Source organism: Scyliorhinus canicula, chromosome 3 (genome assembly GCF_902713615.1).
Source record: "Scyliorhinus canicula chromosome 3, sScyCan1.1, whole genome shotgun sequence".
Classification (NCBI taxonomy): domain Eukaryota; kingdom Metazoa; phylum Chordata; class Chondrichthyes; order Carcharhiniformes; family Scyliorhinidae; genus Scyliorhinus; species Scyliorhinus canicula.
Genome location: NC_052148.1, coordinates 6,959,616 through 6,987,061, shown reverse-complemented (window position 1 = coordinate 6,987,061; position 27,446 = coordinate 6,959,616). Strand labels below are relative to the sequence as shown.

The window sequence follows — 27,446 nt, the reverse complement described above, 5'->3', positions numbered from 1 at the left end:
GGACAAAAAAGAGGTGATGAAATCCATACTTTCTGCTTCAGTGTATCTGTAGCTGATTTTTAAATTTGCCTTGCAACATGCGAGTGTGAAGCAAAACCGCTGTCAGCCAGATCTGTATATGTATGAAAATGTTCCTCCTTTCCAGCAACGATGTTTCATTGCATCCTTGTAATCCTTTCCACACTTGCTAATGAGTTGCATTCTCTGTTGGTCGTGGGGGCATGATCACATTGAAAACAGCAGGTATTTTCCTTTCCCAACTGGGACAGGCAAAGTCACGGGCAGGACTGGAAAATGTGGAGATCGGCCAAAACTCAATTGGGTGGGATGAGCTCTTTGAACCGTAACCTGCAGAAACATCAGCACATTCTTTCTGAATGGCATTACTGTACTAGAAGGTGATCAGAAAACAGCTTTCCGCAGTACCCTATGCTCTTTAGTATTGAGATGTTGGGCTCAGTTGCCCACTCAAAGAAGAGCATTTGCGCAATGAACAAAACAGTCCAAATTAGTTTATTCCTTCAATTTAATTTTCTGCAGAAATACTCCACATGACCATGAGGGAATGCCACTGGGAAAGGTGGCTGCAGCCAAGGGTTGGTAAAGGATTTTAAGGTCATTGCAGGCCCCCTGAGTGATATCAAATTCAAACATCCCCATTTAATTCAGGGAATCAGTTTGCAGAAAACAAATTGGTTTCATGCACTGAACGTGTCTTGACCTTCGCTTTATGCCTTTTCTTCCAGATGATTATAAATGGCAATGCGACAAGCCAGGTTTTAGATAACCTGGATCCTGACACCTTGTATGATGTTTCCATTACTGCCATCTACCCAGACAAGACGGAAAGTGAAGACGTCTCAGCCTCCCAGAGTACATGTAAGTCTTCAGTATATAAAAATCTCCATTAGTCTTTTCTACCCCCTTAACAATTATGTTCAAATATTGAAAACAGGACAAAGTGACATGGAAAGCACATGCTGCATATTGTGACGTGCAGCATATCATAATATCCTTCAGGATGGGGTGTGGGATTAGTATGTTCCCCTGGATTCTCTGCTTCTGCTGTAGCAAAGTGTATCTATTGGCTTCATTGGCCAGCCTGCTTGTGTCCCAATATTCCTGGGCCATACAGCACCTTCAGCCAGATAAATCTATAAAACCATAGAATTCCGACAGTGTAGAAAGAGGCTCATTTGGCCTTGTGTGTCTTGCACCGACCCTCTGAAAGAGGAACCTAATTAGGCCCACTCCCTGCCCAATCCCTGAAGCACCCCCCTAACCTGCACATCTGGGGCTATTTAGCATGACCAATCCACCTAATGTGCACATCTTTGGACTGTGGGAGGAAACCGGAGGACCCAGAGGAAACCCACAAAGACACGGAGAAAATGTACAAGCACCACACAGACAATCTACCGAGGCAGGAATTTAACCCAGTTCTCTGGCAGCTGTGAGGCAGCAGTGATAACCCAACCCCTGATTAATTTATGCCTCCCTCAACTTGCCTCCACTTTTATTTATGGACCCGCTTCCCCAACCCCTTATCTATTCCTTATAGAAAAATGATTGGCCTCACCCCATTTCCCCACTACCTGGGCGTAACTTGTCTATACAAAGGTAAATAACAATCATATTGCATATATCTAACACATATTAACAGTCTCAAGTAACTTTACTGGATGACATCAGCAGATTGCTAATCATTTAAGTTAAACTAGTGATGTTTGTATTTATAGAACTTGAAACAATATTGCCCCATACCGTTTTGCTGAAGGTGAAAGGGGCACCATGTGGCACAGTGGCTAGCACTGGGACTGCGGCACTGAGAAGACAGAGGGTGGTTGTGGATGGCAAATTTTCAGACTGGAGACAGTTACCAGCGGTGAACCACAGGGATCAGTGCTGGGTCCTCTGCTATTTGTGATTTTTATCAATGACTTGGAGGACGGGGCTGAAGGCTGGGTCAGTAAATTTGCTGATGACACCAGATTGGCGGAGTCGTGGATGAGTTAGAGGCTGCTGTAGGCTGCAAGAGACATTGATAGGATGCAGAGCTGTGCCGAAAAATGGCAGATGGAGTTTAACCCTGATAAGTGCTAGGTGATTCATTATGGTCGAGAAAATTTGAATGCGGATTTCAGGGTCAACGGCAGGGTTCTGAGGAATGTGGAGGAACAGAGAGATCTTGGGGTTCATGTCCACAGATCTCTGAAGGTTGCCACTCAAGTGGACAGAGCCGTGAAGAAGGCCTATAGTGTGTTAGCAGTTATGACATGGGGCTTGAGTTTGAGAGCCGCGGGGTTAGGCTGCAACTCCACATGACCCTGGAGAGGCCACTCAGGAGTATTGTGTGCAGTTCTGGTCACCTCATTACAGGAAGGATGTGGAAACATTGGAAAGGATGCAAAGGAGATTTACGAGGATGCTGCCTGGTTTGCAGAATAGGTGCTTATGAGGAAAGGTTAAGGGAGCTAGGCCTTTTCACTTTGGAGCGGAGGTGGATGAGAGGCGACTTAATAGAGGTTTATGAGATGATGAGGGGGATAGAGTGGACGTTAAGAGACTATTTCCTCGGGTGGATACAGCTGTTACACGGGGGCATAACTATAAGATTCAGGCTGCGATATATCGGAGGGATATCCGAGGTAGGTTCTATGTTCCATGAGGAGTCGGGTTTGAATCCCGGCCCTGGATCACTGTGCGTGTGGAGTTTGCACATTCTCCCCATGTCAGCGTGGGTTTCAGCCCCACAACCCAAAGATGTGCAGGTTAAATGGATTGGCCACGCTAAATTCCCCTTTAATTGGAAAAAAGCAATAATTGGGTACTCTAAAAAAATTTTTACACAGTATGTAAGGTGACAGGGAAAAAACAATCAACCGCAGTAAATCGGCCCGTATTTTATGGAATGTTACCCTATTGACTCGCAATATTCCTCAAACTTCATTCTCCAGTGAAACATATTTTTTTGGATCTGCTTCTACTGTTGAGCTTAGTGATCCTTTGCAGTAACTCACTTCAATCCCTTTCCCCCACCCCAATCCATTACCCATACATGAAATGAACTGAAAATTGCTTATTGTCATAAGTAGGCTTCCAATTAAGTTACTGTGAAAAGCCCCCAGTCGCCATATTCAAGCGCCTGTTCGGGGAGGCTGGTACGGGAATTGAACCGTGCTGCATGTGAAGTCGCTCTACTTTATTCCAGTATCCAACATTTCAGCTTGCATCTCCTTTATTTAGCCTTGCTGTCTTGCTGATCTCTCTGTCCTTGATCAGCAGCATTATTCCAATAGAGCTTGGCGAACACCGCCTCAACTTTCGATGAGGTGCTTTATAGCATCCTGGACTCAACACCGTGTTCAGCAATTTTACATCATTATCCAGGCCCCATTTTGGTTCCTTTCCATTTGCAAGTTTGATTTTAACCCTTTTTTCTCTTGTTTCTGCTTTGAGACAGCAGCTGCTCATTATTCTGCGATTCACGCCTCCTCTGCCCACATCTTGTCCCATTCCCCACATTGACAATGCTTTTGTCATTTAATTTCTCCTGCCTTCCACTCTGTGACAGACCTTCCCAATTTTTTTAATAACCTCCCATCTGCTTAAAACCTGTTGACTTTTTTTCTCCCTCTTCAGGTGTTGCCAGACCAGCTGGGCATTTTCAGCAATTTCTGTTTTTTATATCACTTTTACCTTGTCTTTTGTGGGGGATGGATTTTTTGTTGAATTTCATACCGTCCAACAGCAGCAATAAATGCTGTTTCTGTCAACCTTTCCCAAAGTTAACAGTTCAGTGGGACCCTCAACCTGGGATGATCGCACAGGCTGATTATCGGTGGGCATTTCAACACGGTTATTGATCAAAGCCTGGAGAGATCATGTTCGAGAACGCGCAAGGTGCCAGCAATGGCCATGGAGCTGAAAGGGTTCATGGAGCAGATGGGGGAGGGGGGGGGGGGGGGGGGAGGGGGGGGTTGATCCGTGGAGATTTAGGCAGCCGAGAGCCAGGGAATTTTCTTTCTTCTCCCATGTTCACATGGTGTATTCCCGGATAGATTTCTTTGTTGTTGGCAGGGCCCTGTTGGCGAGGGTGGTGGATACGGGCTATTGGGCAATTACGACCTTGGACCATGCTCCGTCACTGGGTGGACCTGCAGGTCAGTATGGATAGTAAGCAGCGCCCACTCTGGAGATTGGATGTGGGGCTGTTGGCGGACGAAGTGGGTCTGCAAGAGATTGAGGAAGTGGGATGCTGAACTACCTGCAGGTAAACGATACGGGAGAGGTCTCAGCAGCGGTGGTCTGCGAAGCGCAGAAGGCGGTGGTGAGAGGGGGAGCTGATCTCAATCCGGGCTCACAGATACAGGACAGATAGGGCAGAGACGGACCGACTGGTAAGAGAGATTTTACGAATGGATAGGAGGTATGCGGGGGCTCCAGAGGTGGGGCTATTGAGGGAAAGCCGGATGCTGCAGGCGGAATTTAGTTTGTTAACTACAGGTAGGGCAGTGGAGCAGCTCAGGAAGGTGAAGGAAGCGGTGTACGAGCATGGGGAAAAGGCCAGTAGGTTGCTTGCACAGCAGCACAGAAAAGGGAGGCAGCGAGGGAAATAGGGAAATAGGTTGATGGGGATGGGAACTTAGTTGGGGACTCAGAGGGGGTGAGCAAGACCTTCGGGACATTTATAGTCGTCCTTGATAAATATCAAACTATTCGGAAGGACAGAGTGGATGGTAAGGGAGGTGGTGTAGCTCTGTTATTAAAGGATGACATCCGGGCAATAGTAAAGGATGACATCGGTGCCATGGAGGACAAGGTTGAATCCATTTGGGTGGAAATTAGGAATAGTAAGGCGAAAAAGTCACTGATAGGCGTAGTCTATAGGCCACCAAATAGTAACAATATGTTAGGGCAGGAAATAAACAAAGAAATAACTGATGCATGTAGAAATGGTACAGTAGTTATCATGGTGGATTTTAATCTACATGTCAATTGCTTTAACCAGGTCGGTCAAGGCAGCCTGGAGGAGGAGTTTATAGAATGTATCCGAATAGTTTCCTGGAAAAGTATGTAATAGAACCTACAAGGGAACAAGCTGCCCTAGATCTGGTCGTGTGCAATGAGACAGGATTGACTAATGATCTCATAGTTAGGGATCCTCTCGGAAGGAGTGATCACAATATGGTGGAATTTAAAATACAGATGGAGGTTGAGGTAAAATCAAACACTAGTGTTTTGCGCTCAAAAAAAGCAGATTACAATGGGATGATAGAAGAGCTAGCTAAGGTAGACTGGGAGCAAAGACTTTATGGTCAAACAGTTGAGGAACAGTGGAGAACCATCCAAGCGATTTTTCACAGTTTATACCAACAAAAAGGAAGGACAGGAGAAAGAGGGAAAATCGACCGTGGGTTTCTAAGGAAATAAGGGAGAGTATCAAATTGAAGGAAAAAGCATACAAAGTGGCAAATTAGTGGGAGACTAGAGGACTGGGAAATTTTTAGGGGGCAACAGAACACTATTAAAAAAGCTATAAAGAAAAGTAAGATAGATTATGAGAGTAAGGTTGCTCAGAATATAAAAACAGATAGTAAAGTTTCTCCAAATATATAAAACAAAAAAGATTGGCGAAGGTAAATATTGGTCCTTCAGAAGACGAGAATCGTGATTTAATAATGGGAGATGAGGAAATGGCTGAGGAACATAACAGGTTTTTTGGGTCGGTCTTCACAGTGGAAGACACAAGTAACATGCCAGTGACTGATAGAAATGAGGCTATGACAGGTGAGGACCTTGGGATGGTTGTTATCACTAAGGAGGTAGTGATGGGCAAGCTAATGGGGCTAAAGGTGGACAAGTCTCCTGGCACTGATGGAATGCATACCAGAGTGCTAAAGAGATGGCTAGAGAAATTACAAATGCACTATTGATAATTTACCAAAATTCACTAGACTCTGGGGTGGGCCCGGCGGATTGGAAATTAGCAAACGTGACACCACTGTTTAAAAAAGGAGGTAGGCATAGAGCAGGTAATTATAGGCCAGTTAGCTTAACTTCGGTAGTAGGGAAGATGCTGGAATCTATCATCAAAGAAGAGATAGCGAGGCACCTGGATAGTAATTGTCCCATTGGGAAGACGCAGCATGGGTTCATAAAGGGCAGGTCGTGCCATACTAATTTTTGAGGAGCTTACCAGAGCCGTAGATATTGGGAAGCCAATGGATGTGATATATCTGGATTGCCAGAAAATCTTTGGCAAGGTGCCACACAAAGGTTGCTACATAAGATAAAGATGCATGGCATTAAGGGTAAAGTAGTAGCATGGATAGAGGATTGGTTAATTAATAGAAAGCAAAGAGTGGGGATTAATGGGTGCTTCTCTGGTAGGCAATCAGTTGCACGTGGTGGCCCTCAGGGATCAGTGTTGGGCCCACAATTGATCACAATTTACATAGATGATTTGGAGTTGGGGACCAAGTGCTGGTTGGTTTAGTTCACTGGGTTAAATCACTGGCTTTTAAAGCAGACCAAGCAGGCCATCAGCACGGTTCGATTCCTGTACTGGTGCCGGAATGTGGCGACTAGGGGCTTTTCACAGTAACTTCACTGAAGCCTACTCATGACAATAAGCGATTTTCATATCATTTTTTTCATTTCAGTAAAGCGTTTGATAAGGTTCGCCCTGGTAGGCTACTGCAGAAAATACGGAGGCATGGGATTTAGGGTGATTTAGCAGTTTGAATCAGAAATTGGCTAGGTGGAAGAAGACAAAGGGTGGTGATTGATGGGAAATGTTCAGCCTGGAGTTCAGTTTCTAGTGGTGTACCACAAAGATCTGTTTTGGGGCCACTGCTGTTTGTCATTTTTATATATGACCTGAAGGAGCGAGTAGAAGGATGTGTGAGTAAATTTTCAGATGACCCTAAAGTCGGTGGAGTTAGATAAGCTGCAGAGCTGGGCTGAGAGGTGGCAAATGGAGTTTAATGCAGAAAAGTGTGAGGTGATTCGTTTTGGAAGGAATAACAGGAAGACAGAGTACTGGGCTAATGGTGAGATTCTTGGTAGTTTGGATGAGCAGAGAGATCCCGGTGTCCATGAACATAGATCCGTGAAAGTTGCCACCCAGGTAGATAGGGTTATTAAGAAGGCGCACAGTGTGTTAGCTTTTATTGGCAGAGGGATTAGGTTTGGAAGCCATGAGGTCATGTTGCAGCTGTACAAAACTCTGGTGTGGCCGCATTTGGAGTATTCCGTGCAGTTCTATTCCGCGCATTATAGGAAGGATGTGGAAGCATTGGAAAGGGTGCAGAGGAGATTTACCAGGATGTTGCCTGGTATGGAGGGAAGATCTTATGAGGGAAGGCTGAGGGACTTGAGGCTGCTTTTCGTTAGAGAGAAGAAGGTTAAGAGGTAACTTAATTGAGGCAGACAAGATGATCAGAGGATTAGATAGGGTGGATTGTGAGAGCCTTTTTCCTCGGATGGCGATGGCTAGCACGAGGGGACATAGCTTTAAATTGAGGAGAGATAGATATAAGTCAGATGTCAGAGATAGGTTCATTACTCAGAGAGTAGTAAGGGCGTGAAATACCTGACCTGCAACAGTAGTCGACTCACCAGAGTTAAGCGCATTTAAATGGTCATTGGATAAACATATGTATGATAAGGGAATAGTGTAGATGGGCTTCAGAGTGGTTTCACAGGTCGGCGCAACATGGAGGGCCGAAGGGCCTGTACTGCACTGTAATATTCTATTGTCTATGTTCTGAAGTGCTTCGGGACATTTTACTGCATTAAAGGCACTATTACAAATGCACGTTGTTGGTGATCAGTGCCAGTATCTCAAATCTTTGCTCAGATGGCCTCCCTTCCCTCACCATTTCTACTCTGTCAGATTCTGTTACCTCTCTGCTATGTGTGTACATTTAAGGTCTCATTCTTGTCACACAGCGGGTGTTCCAGCACCATCAAACCTACGCTTCTCAGACATCACGGGGGACAGTATCCGGATGGACTGGGATCATGGATCGGAGGATGTGGACCAATACAGAATCAGCTGGGTTCCATCTGGGGGAGGGGACAAAAAAGAGGTGATGAAATCCATACTTTCTGCTTCAGTGTATCTGTAGCTGATTTTTAAATTTGCCTTGCAACATGCGAGTGTGAAGCAAAACCGCTGTCAGCCAGATCTGTATATGTATGAAAATGTTCCTCCTTTCCAGCAACGATGTTTCATTGCATCCTTGTAATCCTTTCCACACTTGCTAATGAGTTGCATTCTCTGTTGGTCGTGGGGGCATGATCACATTGAAAACAGCAGGTATTTTCCTTTCCCAACTGGGACAGGCAAAGTCACGGGCAGGACTGGAAAATGTGGAGATCGGCCAAAACTCAATTGGGTGGGATGAGCTCTTTGAACCGTAACCTGCAGAAAAATCAGCACATTCTTTCTGAATGGCATTACTGTACTAGAAGGTGATCAGAAAACAGCTTTCCGCACGTACCCTATGCTCTTTAGTATTGAGATGTTGGGCTCAGTTGCCCACTCAAAGAAGAGCATTTGCGCAATGAACAAAACAGTCCAAATTAGTTTATTCCTTCAATTTAATTTTCTGCAGAAATACTCCACATGACCATGAGGGAATGCCACTGGGAAAGGTGGCTGCAGCCAAGGGTTGGTAAAGGATTTTAAGGTCATTGCGGCCCCCTGAGTGTTATCAAATTCAAACATCCCCATTTAATTCAGGGAATCAGTTTGCAGAAAACAAATTGGTTTCATGCACTGAACGTGTCTTGACCTTCGCTTTATGCCTTTTCTTCCAGATGATTATAAATGGCAATGCGACAAGCCAGGTTTTAGATAACCTGGATCCTGACACCTTGTATGATGTTTCCATTACTGCCATCTACCCAGACAAGACGGAAAGTGAAGACGTCTCAGCCTCCCAGAGTACATGTAAGTCTTCAGTATATAAAAATCTCCATTAGTCTTTTCTACCCCCTTAACAATTATGTTCAAATATTGAAAACAGGACAAAGTGACATGGAAAGCACATACTGCATATTGTGACGTGCAGCATATCATAATATCCTTCAGGATGGGGTGTGGGATTAGTATGTTCCCCTGGATTCTCTGCTTCTGCTGTAGCAAAGTGTATCTATTGGCTTCATTGGCTAGCCTGCTTGTGCCCAATATTCCTGGGCCATACTGCACCTTCAGCCAGATAAAACTATAAAACCATAGAATTCCGACAGTGTAGAAAGAGGCCATTTGGCCTTGTGTGTCTGCACCGACCCTCTGAAAGAGGAACCTAATTAGGCTCACTCCCCTGCCCAATCCCTGAAGCACCCCCCTAACCTGCACATCTGGGACTATTTAGCATGACCAATCCACCTAATGTGCACATCTTTGGACTGTGGGAGGAAACCGGAGGACCCAGAGGAAACCCACAAAGACACGGAGAAAATGTACAAGCACCACACAGACAATCTACCGAGGCAGGAATTTAACCCAGTTCTCTGGCGCTGTGAGGCAGCAGTGATAACCCAACCCCTGATTAATTTATGCCTCCCTCAACTTGCCTCCACTTTTATTTATGGACCCGCTTCCCCAACCCCTTATCTATTCCTTATAGAAAAATGATTGGCCTCACCCCATTTCCCCACTACCTGGGCGTAACTTGTCTATACAAAGATAAATAACAATCATATTTGCATATATCTAACATATATTAACAGTCTCAAGTAACTTTACTGGATGACATCAGCAGATTGCTAATCATTTAAGTTAAACTAGTGATGTTTGTATTTATAGAACTTGAAACAATATTGCCCCATACCGTTTTGCTGAAGGTGAAAGGGGCGCCATGTGGCACAGTGGCTAGCACTGGGACTGCGGCACTGAGAAGACAGAGGGTGGTTGTGGATGGCAAATTTTCAGACTGGAGACCAGTTACCAGCGGTGAACCACAGGGATCAGTGCTGGGTCCTCTGCTATTTGTGATTTTTATCAATGACTTGGAGGACGGGGCTGAAGGCTGGGTCAGTAAATTTGCTGATGACACCAAGATTGGCGGAGTCGTGGATGAGTTAGAGGGCTGCTGTAGGCTGCAAAGAGACATTGATAGGATGCAGAGCTGTGCCGAAAAATGGCAGATGGAGTTTAACCCTGATAAGTGCTAGGTGATTCATTATGGTCGAGAAAATTTGAATGCGGATTTCAGGGTCAACGGCAGGGTTCTGAGGAATGTGGAGGAACAGAGAGATCTTGGGGTTCATGTCCACAGATCTCTGAAGGTTGCCACTCAAGTGGACAGAGCCGTGAAGAAGGCCTATAGTGTGTTAGCAGTTATTGACATGGGGCTTGAGTTTGAGAGCCGCGGGGTTAGGCTGCAACTCCACATGACCCTGGAGAGGCCACATCAGGAGTATTGTGTGCAGTTCTGGTCACCTCATTACAGGAAGGATGTGGAAACATTGGAAAGGATGCAAAGGAGATTTACGAGGATGCTGCCTGGTTTGCAGAATAGGTGTTATGAGGAAAGGTTAAGGGAGCTAGGCCTTTTCACTTTGGAGCGGAGGTGGATGAGAGGCGACTTAATAGAGGTTTATGAGATGATGAGGGGGATAGAGTGGACGTTAAGAGACTATTTCCTCGGGTGGATACAGCTGTTACAAGGGGGCATAACTATAAGATTCAGGCTGCGATATATCGGAGGGATATCCGAGGTAGGTTCTATGTTCCATGAGGAGTCGGGTTTGAATCCCGGCCCTGGATCACTGTGCGTGTGGAGTTTGCACATTCTCCCCATGTCAGCGTGGGTTTCAGCCCCACAACCCAAAGATGTGCAGGTTAAATGGATTGGCCACGCTAAATTCCCCTTTAATTGGAAAAAAGCAATAATTGGGTACTCTAAAAAAATTTTTTACACAGTATGTAAGGTGACAGGGAAAAAACAATCAACCGCAGTAAATCGGCCCGTATTTTATGGAATGTTACCCTATTGACTCGCAATATTCCTCAAACTTCATTCTCCAGTGAAACATATTTTTTTGGATCTGCTTCTACTGTTGAGCTTAGTGATCCTTTGCAGTAACTCACTTCAATCCCTTTCCCCCACCCCCAATCCATTACCCATACATGAAATGAACTGAAAATTGCTTATTGTCATAAGTAGGCTTCAATTAAGTTACTGTGAAAAGCCCCCAGTCGCCAAATTCAAGCGCCTGTTCGGGGAGGCTGGTACGGGAATTGAACCGTGCTGCATGTGAAGTCGCTCTACTTTATTCCAGTATCCAACATTTCAGCTTGCATCTCCTTTATTTAGCCTTGCTGTCTTGCTGATCTCTCTGTCCTTGATCAGCAGCATTATTCCAATAGAGCTTGACGAACACCGCCTCAACTTTCGATGAGGTGCTTTATAGCATCCTGGACTCAACACCGTGTTCAGCAATTTTACATCATTATCCAGGCCCCATTTTGGTTCCTTTCCATTTGCAAGTTTGATTTTAACCCTTTTTTCTCTTGTTTCTGCTTTGAGACAGCAGCTGCTCATTATTCTGCGATTCACGCCTCCTCTGCCCACATCTTGTCCCATTCCCCACATTGACAATGCTTTTGTCATTTAATTTCTCCTGCCTTCCACTCTGTGACAGACCTTCCCAATTTTTTTAATAACCTCCCATCTGCTTAAAACCTGTTGACTTTTTTTCTCCCTCTTCAGGTGTTGCCAGACCAGCTGGGCATTTTCAGCAATTTCTGTTTTTATATCACTTTTACCTTGTCTTTTGTGGGGGATGGATTTTTTGTTGAATTTTCATACCGTCCAACAGCAGCAATAAATGCTGTTTCTGTCAACCTTTCCCAAAGTTAACAGTTCAGTGGGACCCTCAACCTGGGATGATCGCACAGGCTGATTATCGGTGGGCATTTCAACACGGTTATTGATCAAAGCCTGGAGAGATCATGTTCGAGAACGCGCAAGGTGCCAGCAATGGCCATGGAGCTGAAAGGGTTCATGGAGCAGATGGGGGGGGGGGGGGGGGGGGGGGGGAGGGGGGGTTGATCCGTGGAGATTTAGGCAGCCGAGAGCCAGGGAATTTTCTTTCTTCTCCCATGTTCACATGGTGTATTCCCGGATAGATTTCTTTGTTGTTGGCAGGGCCCTGTTGGCGAGGGTGGTGGATACGGGCTATTGGGCAATTACGACCTTGGACCATGCTCCGCACTGGGTGGACCTGCAGGTCAGTATGGATAGTAAGCAGCGCCCACTCTGGAGATTGGATGTGGGGCTGTTGGCAGACGAAGTGGTCTGCAAGAGATTGAGGAAGTGGATGCTGAACTACCTGCAGGTAAACGATACGGGAGAGGTCTCAGCAGCGGTGGTCTGCGAAGCGCAGAAGGCGGTGGTGAGAGGGGAGCTGATCTCAATCCGGGCTCACAGATACAGGACAGATAGGGCAGAGACGGACCGACTGGTAAGAGAGATTTTACGAATGGATAGGAGGTATGCGGGGGCTCCAGAGGTGGGGCTATTGAGGGAAAGCCGGATGCTGCAGGCGGAATTTAGTTTGTTAACTACAGGTAGGGCAGTGGAGCAGCTCAGGAAGGTGAAGGAAGCGGTGTACGAGCATGGGGAAAAGGCCAGTAGGTTGCTTGCACAGCAGCACAGAAAAAGGGAGGCAGCGAGGGAAATAGGGAAATAGGTTGATGGGGATGGGAACTTAGTTGGGGACTCAGAGGGGGTGAGCAAGACCTTCGGGACATTTATAGTCGTCCTTGATAAATATCAAACTATTCGGAAGGACAGAGTGGATGGTAAGGGAGGTGGTGTAGCTCTGTTATTAAAGGATGACATCCGGGCAATAGTAAAGGATGACATCGGTGCCATGGAGGACAAGGTTGAATCCATTTGGGTGGAAATTAGGAATAGTAAGGCGAAAAAGTCACTGATAGGCGTAGTCTATAGGCCACCAAATAGTAACAATATGTTAGGGCAGGAAATAAACAAAGAAATAACTGATGCATGTAGAAATGGTACAGTAGTTATCATGGTGGATTTTAATCTACATGTCAATTGCTTTAACCAGGTCGGTCAAGGCAGCCTGGAGGAGGAGTTTATAGAATGTATCCGAAATAGTTTCCTGGAAAAGTATGTAATAGAACCTACAAGGGAACAAGCTGCCCTAGATCTGGTCGTGTGCAATGAGACAGGATTGACTAATGATCTCATAGTTAGGGATCCTCTCGGAAGGAGTGATCACAATATGGTGGAATTTAAAATACAGATGGAGGTTGAGGTAAAATCAAACACTAGTGTTTTGCGCTCAAAAAAAGCAGATTACAATGGGATGATAGAAGAGCTAGCTAAGGTAGACTGGGAGCAAAGACTTTATGGTCAAACAGTTGAGGAACAGTGGAGAACCATCCAAGCGATTTTTCACAGTTTATACCAACAAAAAGGAAGGACAGGAGAAAGAGGGAAAATCGACCGTGGGTTTCTAAGGAAATAAGGGAGAGTATCAAATTGAAGGAAAAAGCATACAAAGTGGCAAATTAGTGGGAGACTAGAGGACTGGGAAATTTTTAGGGGGCAACAGAACACTATTAAAAAAGCTATAAAGAAAAGTAAGATAGATTATGAGAGTAAGGTTGCTCAGAATATAAAAACAGATAGTAAAAGTTTCTCCAAATATATAAAACAAAAAGATTGGCGAAGGTAAATATTGGTCCTTCAGAAGACGAGAATCGTGATTTAATAATGGGAGATGAGGAAATGGCTGAGGAACATAACAGGTTTTTTGGGTCGGTCTTCACAGTGGAAGACACAAGTAACATGCCAGTGACTGATAGAAATGAGGCTATGACAGGTGAGGACCTTGGGATGGTTGTTATCACTAAGGAGGTAGTGATGGGCAAGCTAATGGGGCTAAAGGTGGACAAGTCTCCTGGCACTGATGGAATGCATACCAGAGTGCTAAAAGAGATGGCTAGAGAAATTACAAATGCACTATTGATAATTTACCAAAATTCACTAGACTCTGGGGTGGGCCCGGCGGATTGGAAATTAGCAAACGTGACACCACTGTTTAAAAAAGGAGGTAGGCATAGAGCAGGTAATTATAGGCCAGTTAGCTTAACTTCGGTAGTAGGGAAGATGCTGGAATCTATCATCAAAGAAGAGATAGCGAGGCACCTGGATAGTAATTGTCCCATTGGGAAGACGCAGCATGGGTTCATAAAGGGCAGGTCGTGCCATACTAATTTTTTGAGGAGCTTACCAGAGCCGTAGATATTGGGAAGCCAATGGATGTGATATATCTGGATTGCCAGAAAATCTTTGGCAAGGTGCCACACAAAAGGTTGCTACATAAGATAAAGATGCATGGCATTAAGGGTAAAGTAGTAGCATGGATAGAGGATTGGTTAATTAATAGAAAGCAAAGAGTGGGGATTAATGGGTGCTTCTCTGGTAGGCAATCAGTTGCACGTGGTGGCCCTCAGGGATCAGTGTTGGGCCCACAATTGATCACAATTTACATAGATGATTTGGAGTTGGGGACCAAGTGCTGGTTGGTTTAGTTCACTGGGTTAAATCACTGGCTTTTAAAGCAGACCAAGCAGGCCATCAGCACGGTTCGATTCCTGTACTGGTGCCGGAATGTGGCGACTAGGGGCTTTTCACAGTAACTTCACTGAAGCCTACTCATGACAATAAGCGATTTTCATATCATTTTTTTCATTTCAGTAAAGCGTTTGATAAGGTTCGCCCTGGTAGGCTACTGCAGAAAATACGGAGGCATGGGATTTAGGGTGATTTAGCAGTTTGAATCAGAAATTGGCTAGGTGGAAGAAGACAAAGGGTGGTGATTGATGGGAAATGTTCAGCCTGGAGTTCAGTTTCTAGTGGTGTACCACAAAGATCTGTTTTGGGGCCACTGCTGTTTGTCATTTTTATATATGACCTGAAGGAGCGAGTAGAAGGATGTGTGAGTAAATTTTCAGATGACCCTAAAGTCGGTGGAGTTAGATAAGCTGCAGAGCTGGGCTGAGAGGTGGCAAATGGAGTTTAATGCAGAAAAGTGTGAGGTGATTCGTTTTGGAAGGAATAACAGGAAGACAGAGTACTGGGCTAATGGTGAGATTCTTGGTAGTTTGGATGAGCAGAGAGATCCCGGTGTCCATGAACATAGATCCGTGAAAGTTGCCACCCAGGTAGATAGGGTTATTAAGAAGGCGCACAGTGTGTTAGCTTTTATTGGCAGAGGGATTAGGTTTGGAAGCCATGAGGTCATGTTGCAGCTGTACAAAACTCTGGTGTGGCCGCATTTGGAGTATTCCGTGCAGTTCTATTCCGCGCATTATAGGAAGGATGTGGAAGCATTGGAAAGGGTGCAGAGGAGATTTACCAGGATGTTGCCTGGTATGGAGGGAAGATCTTATGAGGGAAGGCTGAGGGACTTGAGGCTGTTTTCGTTAGAGAGAAGAAGGTTAAGAGGTAACTTAATTGAGGCAGACAAGATGATCAGAGGATTAGATAGGGTGGATTGTGAGAGCCTTTTTCCTCGGATGGCGATGGCTAGCACGAGGGGACATAGCTTTAAATTGAGGAGAGATAGATATAAGTCAGATGTCAGAGATAGGTTCATTACTCAGAGAGTAGTAAGGGCGTGAAATACCTGACCTGCAACAGGAGTCGACTCACCAGTATTAAGGGCATTTAAATGGTCATTGGATAAACATATGTATGATAAGGGAATAGTGTAGATGGGCTTCAGAGTGGTTTCACAGGTCGGCGCAACATGGAGGGCCGAAGGGCCTGTACTGCACTGTAATATTCTATTGTCTACGTTCTGAAGTGCTTCGGGACATTTTACTGCATTAAAGGCACTATTACAAATGCACGTTGTTGGTGATCAGTGCCAGTATCTCAAATCTTTGCTCAGATGGCCTCCCTTCCCTCACCATTTCTACTCTGTCAGATTCTGTTACCTCTCTGCTATGTGTGTACATTTAAGGTCTCATTCTTGTCACACAGCGGGTGTTCCAGCACCATCAAACCTACGCTTCTCAGACATCACGGGGGACAGTATCCGGATGGACTGGGATCATGGATCGGAGGATGTGGACCAATACAGAATCAGCTGGGTTCCATCTGGGGGAGGGGACAAAAAAGAGGTGATGAAATCCATACTTTCTGCTTCAGTGTATCTGTAGCTGATTTTTAAATTTGCCTTGCAACATGCGAGTGTGAAGCAAAACCGCTGTCAGCCAGATCTGTATATGTATGAAAATGTTCCTCCTTTCCAGGAACAATGTTTCATTGTATCCTTGTAATCCTTTCCACACTTGCTAATGAGTTGCATTCTCTGTTGGTCGTGGGGGCATGATCACATTGAAAACAGCAGGTATTTTCCTTTCCCAACTGGGACAGGCAAAGTCACGGGCAGGACTGGAAAATGTGGAGATCGGCCAAAACTCAATTGGGTGGGATGAGCTCTTTGAACAGTAACCTGCAGAAAAATCAGCACATTCTTTCTGAATGGCATTACTGTACTAGAAGGTGATCAGAAAACAGCTTTCCGCACGGACCATATGCTCTTTAGTATTGAGATGTTGGGCTCAGTTGCCCACTCAAAGAAGAGCATTTGCGCAATGAACAAAACAGTCCAAATTAGTTTATTCCTTCAATTTAATTTTCTGCAGAAATACTCCACATGACCATGAGGGAATGCCACTGGGAAAGGTGGCTGCAGCCAAGGGTTGGTAAAGGATTTTAAGGTCATTGCGGCCCCCTGAGTGTTATCAAATTCAAACATCCCCATTTAATTCAGGGAATCAGTTTGCAGAAAACAAATTGGTTTCATGCACTGAACGTGTCTTGACCTTCGCTTTATGCCTTTTCTTCCAGATGATTATAAATGGCAATGCGACAAGCCAGGTTTTAGATAACCTGGATCCTGACACCTTGTATGATGTTTCCATTACTGCCATCTACCCAGACAAGACGGAAAGTGAAGACGTCTCAGCCTCCCAGAGTACATGTAAGTCTTCAGTATATAAAAATCTCCATTAGTCTTTTCTACCCCCTTAACAATTATGTTCAAATATTGAAAACAGGACAAAGTGACATGGAAAGCACATGCTGCATATTGTGACGTGCAGCATATCATAATATCCTTCAGGATGGGGTGTGGGATTAGTATGTTCCCCTGGATTCTCTGCTTCTGCTGTAGCAAAGTGTATCTATTGGCTTCATTGGCTAGCCTGCTTGTGTCCAATATTCCTGGGCCATACAGCACCTTCAGCCAGATAAATCTATAAAACCATAGAATTCCGACCGTGTAGAAAGAGGCCATTTGGCCTTGTGTGTCTGCACCGACCCTCTGAAAGAGGAACCTAATTAGGCTCACTCCCCTGCCCAATCCCTGAAACCCCCCCTAACCTGCACATCTGGGACTATTTAGCATGACCAATCCACCTAATGTGCACATCTTTGGACTGTGGGAGGAAATCGGAGGACCCAGAGGAAACCCACAAAGACACGGAGAAAATGTACAAGCACCACACAGACAATCTACCGAGGCAGGAATTTAACCCAGTTCTCTGGCGCTGTGAGGCAGCAGTGATAACCCAACCCCTGATTAATTTATGCCTCCCTCAACTTGCCTCCACTTTTATTTATGGACCCGCTTCCCCAACCCCTTATCTATTCCTTATAGAAAAATGATTGGCCTCACCCCATTTCCCCACTACCTGGGCGTAACTTGTCTATACAAAGATAAATAACAATCATATTTGCATATATCTAACATATATTAACAGTCTCAAGTAACTTTACTGGATGACATCAGCAGATTGCTAATCATTTAAGTTAAACTAGTGATGTTTGTATTTATAGAACTTGAAACAATATTGCCCCATACCGTTTTGCTGAAGGTGAAAGGGGCGCCATGTGGCACAGTGGCTAGCACTGGGACTGCGGCACTGAGAAGACAGAGGGTGGTTGTGGATGGCAAATTTTCAGACTGGAGACCAGTTACCAGCGGTGAACCACAGGGATCAGTGCTGGGTCCTCTGCTATTTGTGATTTTTATCAATGACTTGGAGGACGGGGCTGAAGGCTGGGTCAGTAAATTTGCTGATGACACCAAGATTGGCGGAGTCGTGGATGAGTTAGAGGGCTGCTGTAGGCTGCAAAGAGACATTGATAGGATGCAGAGCTGTGCCGAAAAATGGCAGATGGAGTTTAACCCTGATAAGTGCTAGGTGATTCATTATGGTCGAGAAAATTTGAATGCGGATTTCAGGGTCAACGGCAGGGTTCTGAGGAATGTGGAGGAACAGAGAGATCTTGGGGTTCATGTCCACAGATCTCTGAAGGTTGCCACTCAAGTGGACAGAGCCGTGAAGAAGGCCTATAGTGTGTTAGCAGTTATTGACATGGGGCTTGAGTTTGAGAGCCGCGGGGTTAGGCTGCAACTCCACATGACCCTGGAGAGGCCACATCAGGAGTATTGTGTGCAGTTCTGGTCACCTCATTACAGGAAGGATGTGGAAACATTGGAAAGGATGCAAAGGAGATTTACGAGGATGCTGCCTGGTTTGCAGAATAGGTGTTATGAGGAAAGGTTAAGGGAGCTAGGCCTTTTCACTTTGGAGCGGAGGAGGATGAGAGGCGACTTAATAGAGGTTTATGAGATGATGAGGGGGATAGAGTGGACGTTAAGAGACTATTTCCTCGGGTGGATACAGCTGTTACAAGGGGGCATAACTATAAGATTCAGGCTGCGATATATCGGAGGGATATCCGAGGTAGGTTCTATGTTCCATGAGGAGTCGGGTTTGAATCCCGGCCCTGGATCACTGTGCGTGTGGAGTTTGCACATTCTCCCCATGTCAGCGTGGGTTTCAGCCCCACAAACCAAAGATGTGCAGGTTAAATGGATTGGCCACGCTAAATTCCCCTTTAATTGGAAAAAAGCAATAATTGGGTACTCTAAAAAAAAATTTTACACAGTATGTAAGGTGACAGGGAAAAAACAATCAACCGCAGTAAATCGGCCCGTATTTTATGGAATGTTACCCTATTGACTCGCAATATTCCTCAAACTTCATTCTCCAGTGAAACATATTTTTTTGGATCTGCTTCTACTGTTGAGCTTAGTGATCCTTTGCAGTAACTCACTTCAATCCCTTTCCCCCACCCCCAATCCATTACCCATACATGAAATGAACTGAAAATTGCTTATTGTCATAAGTAGGCTTCAATTAAGTTACTGTGAAAAGCCCCCAGTCGCCATATTCAAGCGCCTGTTCGGGGAGGCTGGTACGGGAATTGAACCGTGCTGCATGTGAAGTCGCTCTACTTTATTCCAGTATCCAACATTTCAGCTTGCATCTCCTTTATTTAGCCTTGCTGTCTTGCTGATCTCTCTGTCCTTGATCAGCAGCATTATTCCAATAGAGCTTGACGAACACCGCCTCAACTTTCGATGAGGTGCTTTATAGCATCCTGGACTCAACACCGTGTTCAGCAATTTTACATCATTATCCAGGCCCCATTTTGGTTCCTTTCCATTTGCAAGTTTGATTTTAACCCTTTTTTCTCTTGTTTCTGCTTTGAGACAGCAGCTGCTCATTATTCTGCGATTCACGCCTCCTCTGCCCACATCTTGTCCCATTCCCCACATTGACAATGCTTTTGTCATTTAATTTCTCCTGCCTTCCACCCTGTGACAGACCTTCCCAATTTTTTTAATAACCTCCCATCTGCTTAAAACCTGTTGACTTTTTTTCTCCCTCTTCAGGTGTTGCCAGACCAGCTGGGCATTTTCAGCAATTTCTGTTTTTACATCACTTTTACCTTGGCTTTTGTGGGGGATGGATTTTTTGTTGAATTTTCATACCGTCCAACAGCAGCAATAAATGCTGTTTCTGTCAACCTTTCCCAAAGTTAACAGTTCAGTGGGACCCTCAACCTGGGATGATCGCACAGGCTGATTATCGGTGGGCATTTCAACACGGTTATTGATCAAAGCCTGGAGAGATCATGTTCGAGAACGCGCAAGGTGCCAGCAATGGCCATGGAGCTGAAAGGGTTCATGGAGCAGATGGGGGAGGGGGGGGGGGGGGGGGGGGGAGGGGGGGTTGATCCGTGGAGATTTAGGCAGCCGAGAGCCAGGGAATTTTCTTTCTTCTCCCATGTTCACATGGTGTATTCCCGGATAGATTTCTTTGTTGTTGGCAGGGCCCTGTTGGCGAGGGTGGTGGATACGGGCTATTGGGCAATTACGACCTTGGACCATGCTCCGCACTGGGTGGACCTGCAGGTCAGTATGGATTGTAAGCAGCGCCCACACTGGAGATTGGATGTGGGGCTGTTGGCAGACGAAGTGGTCTGCAAGAGATTGAGGAAGTGGATGCTGAACTACCTGCAAGTAAACGATACGGGGGAGGTCTCAGCAGCGGTGGTCTGCGAAGCGCAGAAGGCGGTGGTGAGAGGGGAGCTGATCTCAATCCGGGCTCACAGATACAGGACAGATAGGGCAGAGACGGACCGACTGGTAAGAGAGATTTTACGAATGGATAGGAGGTATGCGGGGGCTCCAGAGGTGGGGCTATTGAGAGAAAGCCGGATGCTGCAGGCGGAATTTAGTTTGTTAACTACAGGTCGGGCAGTGGAGCAGCTCAGGAAGGTGAAGGAAGCGGTGTACGAGCATGGGGAAAAGGCCAGTAGGTTGCTTGCACAGCAGCACAGAAAAAGGGAGGCAGCGAGGGAAATAGGGAAATAGGTTGATGGGGATGGGAACTTAGTTGGGGACTCAGAGGGGGTGAGCAAGACCTTCGGGACATTTATAGTCGTCCTTGATAAATATCAAACTATTCGGAAGGACAGAGTGGATGGTAAGGGAGGTGGTGTAGCTCTGTTATTAAAGGATGACATCCGGGCAATAGTAAAGGATGACATCGGTGCCATGGAGGACAAGGTTGAATCCATTTGGGTGGAAATTAGGAATAGTAAGGCGAAAAAGTCACTGATAGGAGTAGTCTATAGGCCACCAAATAGTAACAATATGTTAGGGCAGGAAATAAACAAAGAAATAACTGATTCATGTAGAAATGGTACAGTAGTTATCATGGTGGATTTTAATCTACATGTCAATTGGTTTAACCAGGTCGGTCAAGGCAGCCTGGAGGAGGAGTTTATAGAATGTATCCGTAATAGTTTCCTGGAAAAGTATGTAATAGAACCTACAAGGGAACAAGCTGACCTAGATCTGGTCGTGTGCAATGAGACAGGATTGACTAATGATCTCATAGTTAGGGATCCTCTCGGAAGGAGTGATCACAATATGGTGGAATTTAAAATACAGATGGAGGATGAGGTAAAATCAAACACTAGTGTTTTGCGCTCAAAAAAAGCAGATTACAATGGGATGATAGAAGAGCTAGCTAAGGTAGACTGGGAGCAAAGACTTTATGGTCAAACAGTTGAGGAACAGTGGAGAACCATCCAAGCGATTTTTCACAGTTTATACCAACAAAAAGGAAGGACAGGAGAAAGAGGGAAAATCGAACGTGGGTTTCTAAGGAAATAAGGGAGAGTATCAAATTGAAGGAAAAAGCATACAAAGTGGCAAATTAGTGGGAGACTAGAGGACTGGGAAATTTTTAGGGGGCAACAGAACACTATTAAAAAAGCTATAAAGAAAAGTAAGATAGATTATGAGAGTAAGGTTGCTCAGAATATAAAAACAGATAGTAAAAGTTTCTCCAAATATATAAAACAAAAAAGATTGGCGAAGGTAAATATTGGTCCTTCAGAAGACGAGAATCGTGATTTAATAATGGGAGATGAGGAAATGGCTGAGGAACATAACAGGTTTTTTGGGTCGGTCTTCACAGTGGAAGACACAAGTAACATGCCAGTGACTGATAGAAATGAGGCTATGACAGGTGAGGACCTTGGGATGGTTGTTATCACTAAGGAGGTAGTGATGGGCAAGCTAATGGGGCTAAAGGTGGACAAGTCTCCTGGCACTGATGGAATGCATACCAGAGTGCTAAAAGAGATGGCTAGAGAAATTACAAATGCACTATTGATAATTTACCAAAATTCACTAGACTCTGGGGTGGGCCCGGCGGATTGGAAATTAGCAAACGTGACACCACTGTTTAAAAAAGGAGGTAGGCATAGAGCAGGTAATTATAGGCCAGTTAGCTTAACTTCGGTAGTAGGGAAGATGCTGGAATCTATCATCAAAGAAGAGATAGCGAGGCACCTGGATAGTAATTGTCCCATTGGGAAGACGCAGCATGGGTTCATAAAGGGCAGGACATGCCATACTAATTTTTTGAGGAGCTTACCAGAGCCATAGATATTGGGAAGCCAATGGATGTGATATATCTGGATTGCCAGAAAATCTTTGGCAAGGTGCCACACAAAAGGTTGCTACATCAGATAAAGATGCATGGCATTAAGGGTAAAGTAGTAGCATGGATAGAGGATTGGTTAATTAATAGAAAGCAAAGAGTGGGGATTAATGGGTGCTTCTCTGGTAGGCAATCAGTCGCACGTGGTGGCCCTCAGGGATCAGTGTTGGGCCCACAATTGATCACAATTTACATAGATGATTTGGAGTTGGGGACCAAGTGCTGGTTGGTTTAGTTCACTGGGTTAAATCACTGGCTTTTAAAGCAGACCAAGCAGGCCATCAGCACGGTTCGATTCCTGTACTGGTGCCGGAATGTGGCAACTAGGGGCTTTTCACAGTAACTTCACTGAAGCCTACTCATGACAATAAGCGATTTTCATATCATTTTTTTCATTTCAGTAAAGCGTTTGATAAGGTTCGCCCTGGTAGGCTACTGCAGAAAATACGGAGGCATGGGATTTAGGGTGATTTAGCAGTTTGAATCAGAAATTGGCTAGGTGGAAGAAGACAAAGGGTGGTGATTGATGGGAAATGTTCAGCCTGGAGTTCAGTTTCTAGTGGTGTATCACAAAGATCTGTTTTGGGGCCACTGCTGTTTGTCATTTTTATATATGACCTGAAGGAGCGAGTAGAAGGATGTGTGAGTAAATTTTCAGATGACCCTAAAGTCGGTGGAGTTAGATAAGCTGCAGAGCTGGGCTGAGAGGTGGCAAATGGAGTTTAATGCAGAAAAGTGTGAGGTGATTCGTTTTGGAAGGAATAACAGGAAGACAGAGTACTGGGCTAATGGTGAGATTCTTGGTAGTTTGGATGAGCAGAGAGATCCCGGTGTCCATGAACATAGATCCGTGAAAGTTGCCACCCAGGTAGATAGGGTTATTAAGAAGGCGCACAGTGTGTTAGCTTTTATTGGCAGAGGGATTAAGTTTGGAAGCCATGAGGTCATGTTGCAGCTGTACAAAACTCTGGTGCGGCCGCATTTGGAGTATTCCGTGCAGTTCTGGTCCGCGCATTATAGGAAGGATGTGGAAGCATTGGAAAGGGTGCAGAGGAGATTTACCAGGATGTTGCCTGGTATGGAGGGAAGATCTTATGAGGGAAGTCTGAAGGACTTGAGGCTCTTTTCGTTAGAGAGAAGAAGGTTAAGAGGTAACTTAATTGAGGCAGACAAGATGATCAGAGGATTAGATAGGGTGGATTGTGAGAGCCTTTTTCCTCGGATGGCGATGGCTAGCACGAGGGGACATAGCTTTAAATTGAGGAGAGATAGATATAAGTCAGATGTCAGAGATAGGTTCATTACTCAGAGAGTAGTAAGGGCGTGAAATACCTGACCTGCAACAGTAGTCGACTCACCAGTGTTAAGGGCATTTAAATGGTCATTGGATAAACATATGTATGATAAGGGAATAGTGTAGATGGGCTTCAGAGTGGTTTCACAGGTCGGCGCAACATGGAGGGCCGAAGGGCCTGTACTGCACTGTAATATTCTATTGTCTATGTTCTGAAGTGCTTCGGGACATTTTACTGCATTAAAGGCACTATTACAAATGCACGTTGTTGGTGATCAGTGCCAGTATCTCAAATCTTTGCTCAGATGGCCTCCCTTCCCTCACCATTTCTACTCTGTCAGATTCTGTTACCTCTCTGCTACGTGTGTACATTTAAGGTCTCATTCTTGTCACACAGCGGGTGTTCCAGCACCATCAAACCTACGCTTCTCGGACATCACGGGGGACAGTATCCGGATGGACTGGGATCATGGATCGGAGGATGTGGACCAATACAGAATCAGCTGGGTTCCATCTGGGGGAGGGGACAAAAAAGAGGTGATGAAATCCATACTTTCTGCTTCAGTGTATCTGTAGCTGATTTTTAAATTTGCCTTGCAACATGCGAGTGTGAAGCAAAACCGCTGTCAGCCAGATCTGTATATGTATGAAAATGTTCCTCCTTTCCAGCAACGATGTTTCATTGCATCCTTGTAATCCTTTCCACACTTGCTAATGAGTTGCATTCTCTGTTGGTCGTGGGGGCATGATCACACTGAAAACAGCAGGTATTTTCCTTTCCCAACTGGGACAGGCAAAGTCACGGGCAGGACTGGAAAATGTGGAGATCGGCCAAAACTCAATTGGGTGGGATGAGCTCTTTGAACAGTAACCTGCAGAAACATCAGCACATTCTTTCTGAATGGCATTACTGTACTAGAAGGTGATCAGAAAACAGCTTTCCGCACGTACCCTATGCTCTTTAGTATTGAGATGTTGGGCTCAGTTGCCCACTCAAAGAAGAGCATTTGCGCAATGAACAAAACAGTCCAAATTAGTTTATTCCTTCAATTTAATTTTCTGCAGAAATACTCCACATGACCATGAGGGAATGCCACTGGGAAAGGTGGCTGCAGCCAAGGGTTGGTAAAGGATTTTAAGGTCATTGCGGCCCCCTGAGTGTTATCAAATTCAAACATCCCCATTTAATTCAGGGAATCAGTTTGCAGAAAACAAATTGGTTTCATGCACTGAACGTATCTTGACCTTCGCTTTATGCCTTTTCTTCCAGATGATTATAAATGGCAATGCGACAAGCCAGGTTTTAGATAACCTGGATCCTGACACCTTGTATGATGTTTCCATTACTGCCATCTACCCAGACAAGACGGAAAGTGAAGACGTCTCAGCCTCCCAGCGTACATGTAAGTCTTCAGTATATAAAAATCTCCATTAGTCTTTTCTACCCCCTTAACAATTATGTTCAAATATTGAAAACAGGACAAAGTGACATGGAAAGCACATACTGCATATTGTGACGTGCAGCATATCATAATATCCTTCAGGATGGGGTGTGGGATTAGTATGTTCCCCTGGATTCTCTGCTTCTGCTGTAGCAAAGTGTATCTATTGGCTTCATTGGCTGGCCTGCTTGTGCCCAATATTCCTGGGCCATACTGCACCTTCAGCCAGATAAATCTATAAAACCATAGAATTCCGACAGTGTAGAAAGAGGCCATTTGGCCTTGTGTGTCTGCACCGACCCTCTGAAAGAGCAATCGAACTAGGCCCACTCCCCTGCCCAATCCCTGAAACCCCACCTTACTGGCACATCTGGGAATATTTAGCATGACCAATCCACCTAATGTGCACATCTTTGGATTGTGGGAGGAAATCGGAGGACCCAGAGGAAACCCACAAAGACACGGAGAGAACGTACAAGCGCCACACAGACAATCTACCGAGGCAGGAATTGAACCCAATTCTCTGGCGCTGTGAGGCAGCAGTGATAACCCAAGCCCTGATTAATTTATGCCTCCTTCAACTTGCCTCCACTTTTATTGATGGACCCGCTTCCCCAACCCCTTATCTATTCCTTATAGAAAAATGATTGGCCTCACCCCATTTCCCCACTACCTGGGCGTGACTTGTCTGTACAAAGATAAATAACAATCATATTTGCATATATCTAACATATATTAACAGTCTCAAGTAACTTTACTGGATGACATCAGCAGATTGCTAATCATTTAAGTTAAACTAGTGATGTTTGTATTTATAGAACTTGAAACAATATTGCCCCATCCCGTTTTGCTGAAGGTGAAAGGGGCGCCATGTGGCACAGTGGCTAGCACTGGGACTGCGGCACTGAGAAGACAGAGGGTGGTGATGGATGGAAAATTTTCGGACTGGGGACCTGTTACCAGCGGTGTAACACAGGGATCAGTACTGGGTCCTCTGCTATGTGTGATTTTTATCAATGACATTGATAGGATGCAGAGCTGGACCGAAAAATGGCAGATGGAGTTTAACCCTGATAAGTGTGAGGTGATTCATTTTGGTCGACAAAATTTGAATGCGGATTACAGGGTCAATGGCAGGGTTCTGAGGAATGTGGAGGAACAGAGAGATCTTGGTGTTCATGTCCACAGATCTCTGAAGATTGCCACTCGAGTCGATGGAGCCGTGAAGAAGGCTTATAGTGTGTTAGCGTTTATTAACAGGGGGCTTGAGTTTCAGAGTCGCGGGGTTCTGCTGCAACTCCCTGGTGAGACCACATTTGGAGCATTGTGTGCAGTTCTGGTCACCTCATTACAGGAAGGATGTGGAAGCATTGGAAAGGTTGTGAAGGAGATTTACCAAGATGCTGCCTGATCTGCAGGATAGGTCTTATGAGGTAAGGTTGAGGGAGCTAGGGCTTTTCTCTTTGGAGCGGAGAAAGATGAGAGGCGACTTAATAGAGGTGTATAAGATGATGAGGGTGATAGAGTTGACGTTCAGAGACTATTTCCTCGGCTGGATGCAGCTGTTACAAGGGGGCATAACTATAAGATTCAGGCTGGGAGATATAGGAGGGATATCCGAGGTAGGTTCTATGTTCCATGAGGAGCCGGGTTCGATCCCGGCCCTGGGTCACTGTGCATGTGGAGTTTGCACATTCTCCCCATGTCAGCGTGGGTTTCAACCCCACAACCCAAAGATGTGCAGGTTAAATGGATTGGCCACGCTAAATTCCCCTTTAATTGTAAAAAAGCAATAATTGGGTACTCTAATTTTATTTTTACACAGTATGTAAGGTGACAGGGAAACGACAATCAATCGCAGTAAACTTGCCCTTATTTTATGGAATGTTACCCTATTGACTCACAATATTCCTCAAACTTCATTCTCCAGTGAAACACATAGGGCGCAATTCTCCGCTCTCACGCCAGTTCGGAGAATAGCGGGCCGCGCATATTTTCACGGCGACGCCGGTCCGACGCCCTCCCGCTATTCTCCGAACCCCGCACAAACTACACGTCGGCATTCCCGGCAAAGGCCTTGACAGACCCCCCGACACGACCATAAGCCCGACTTATTGGCCCCCCGCTATTCACCGGCCCGGATGGGCCGAAGTCCCGACGTCATCACGCACTGTTTTCACGCCGGCCAACACACCTGCTTTTCAAGTTCGGCAACCAGTCGTGCCGGCTGACGAGAGCTTCGAGGAGGTGAGCGCACCGCTCAGCGCAC

General features: G+C 45.4%; 1 protein-coding gene across 1 annotated transcript; it reads left to right on the top strand.

The window, feature by feature from the left end:
- LOC119963599 (collagen alpha-1(XII) chain-like) lies at positions 1 to 27,076 on the top strand. The gene is made up of 9 exons (XM_038792931.1): positions 1 to 13; positions 747 to 879; positions 7,957 to 8,096; positions 8,830 to 8,962; positions 16,044 to 16,183; positions 16,917 to 17,049; positions 24,133 to 24,272; positions 25,006 to 25,138; positions 27,003 to 27,076. Exons 2-9 carry the CDS (start codon positions 747 to 749, stop codon positions 27,074 to 27,076), a joined length of 1,026 nt encoding a protein of 341 aa, XP_038648859.1. The 5' UTR covers positions 1 to 13.
- Positions 27,077 to 27,446: the final 370 nt, after the last annotated feature.

What these genes read in the sequence shown, in the direction of transcription:
- LOC119963599 (XM_038792931.1), top strand. Translation starts at nt 747, where the DNA reads ATGATTATAAATGGCAATGCGACAAGCCAGGTTTTAGATAACCTGGAT. An exon ending in CTCAGCCTCCCAGAGTACAT is followed by an intron (nt 880 to 7,956) that starts GTAAGTCTTCAG and finishes CTTGTCACACAG; the next exon opens with CGGGTGTTCCAGCACCATCA. An exon ending in CTCAGCCTCCCAGCGTACAT is followed by an intron (nt 25,139 to 27,002) that starts GTAAGTCTTCAG and finishes ATTTTTACACAG; the next exon opens with TATGTAAGGTGACAGGGAAA.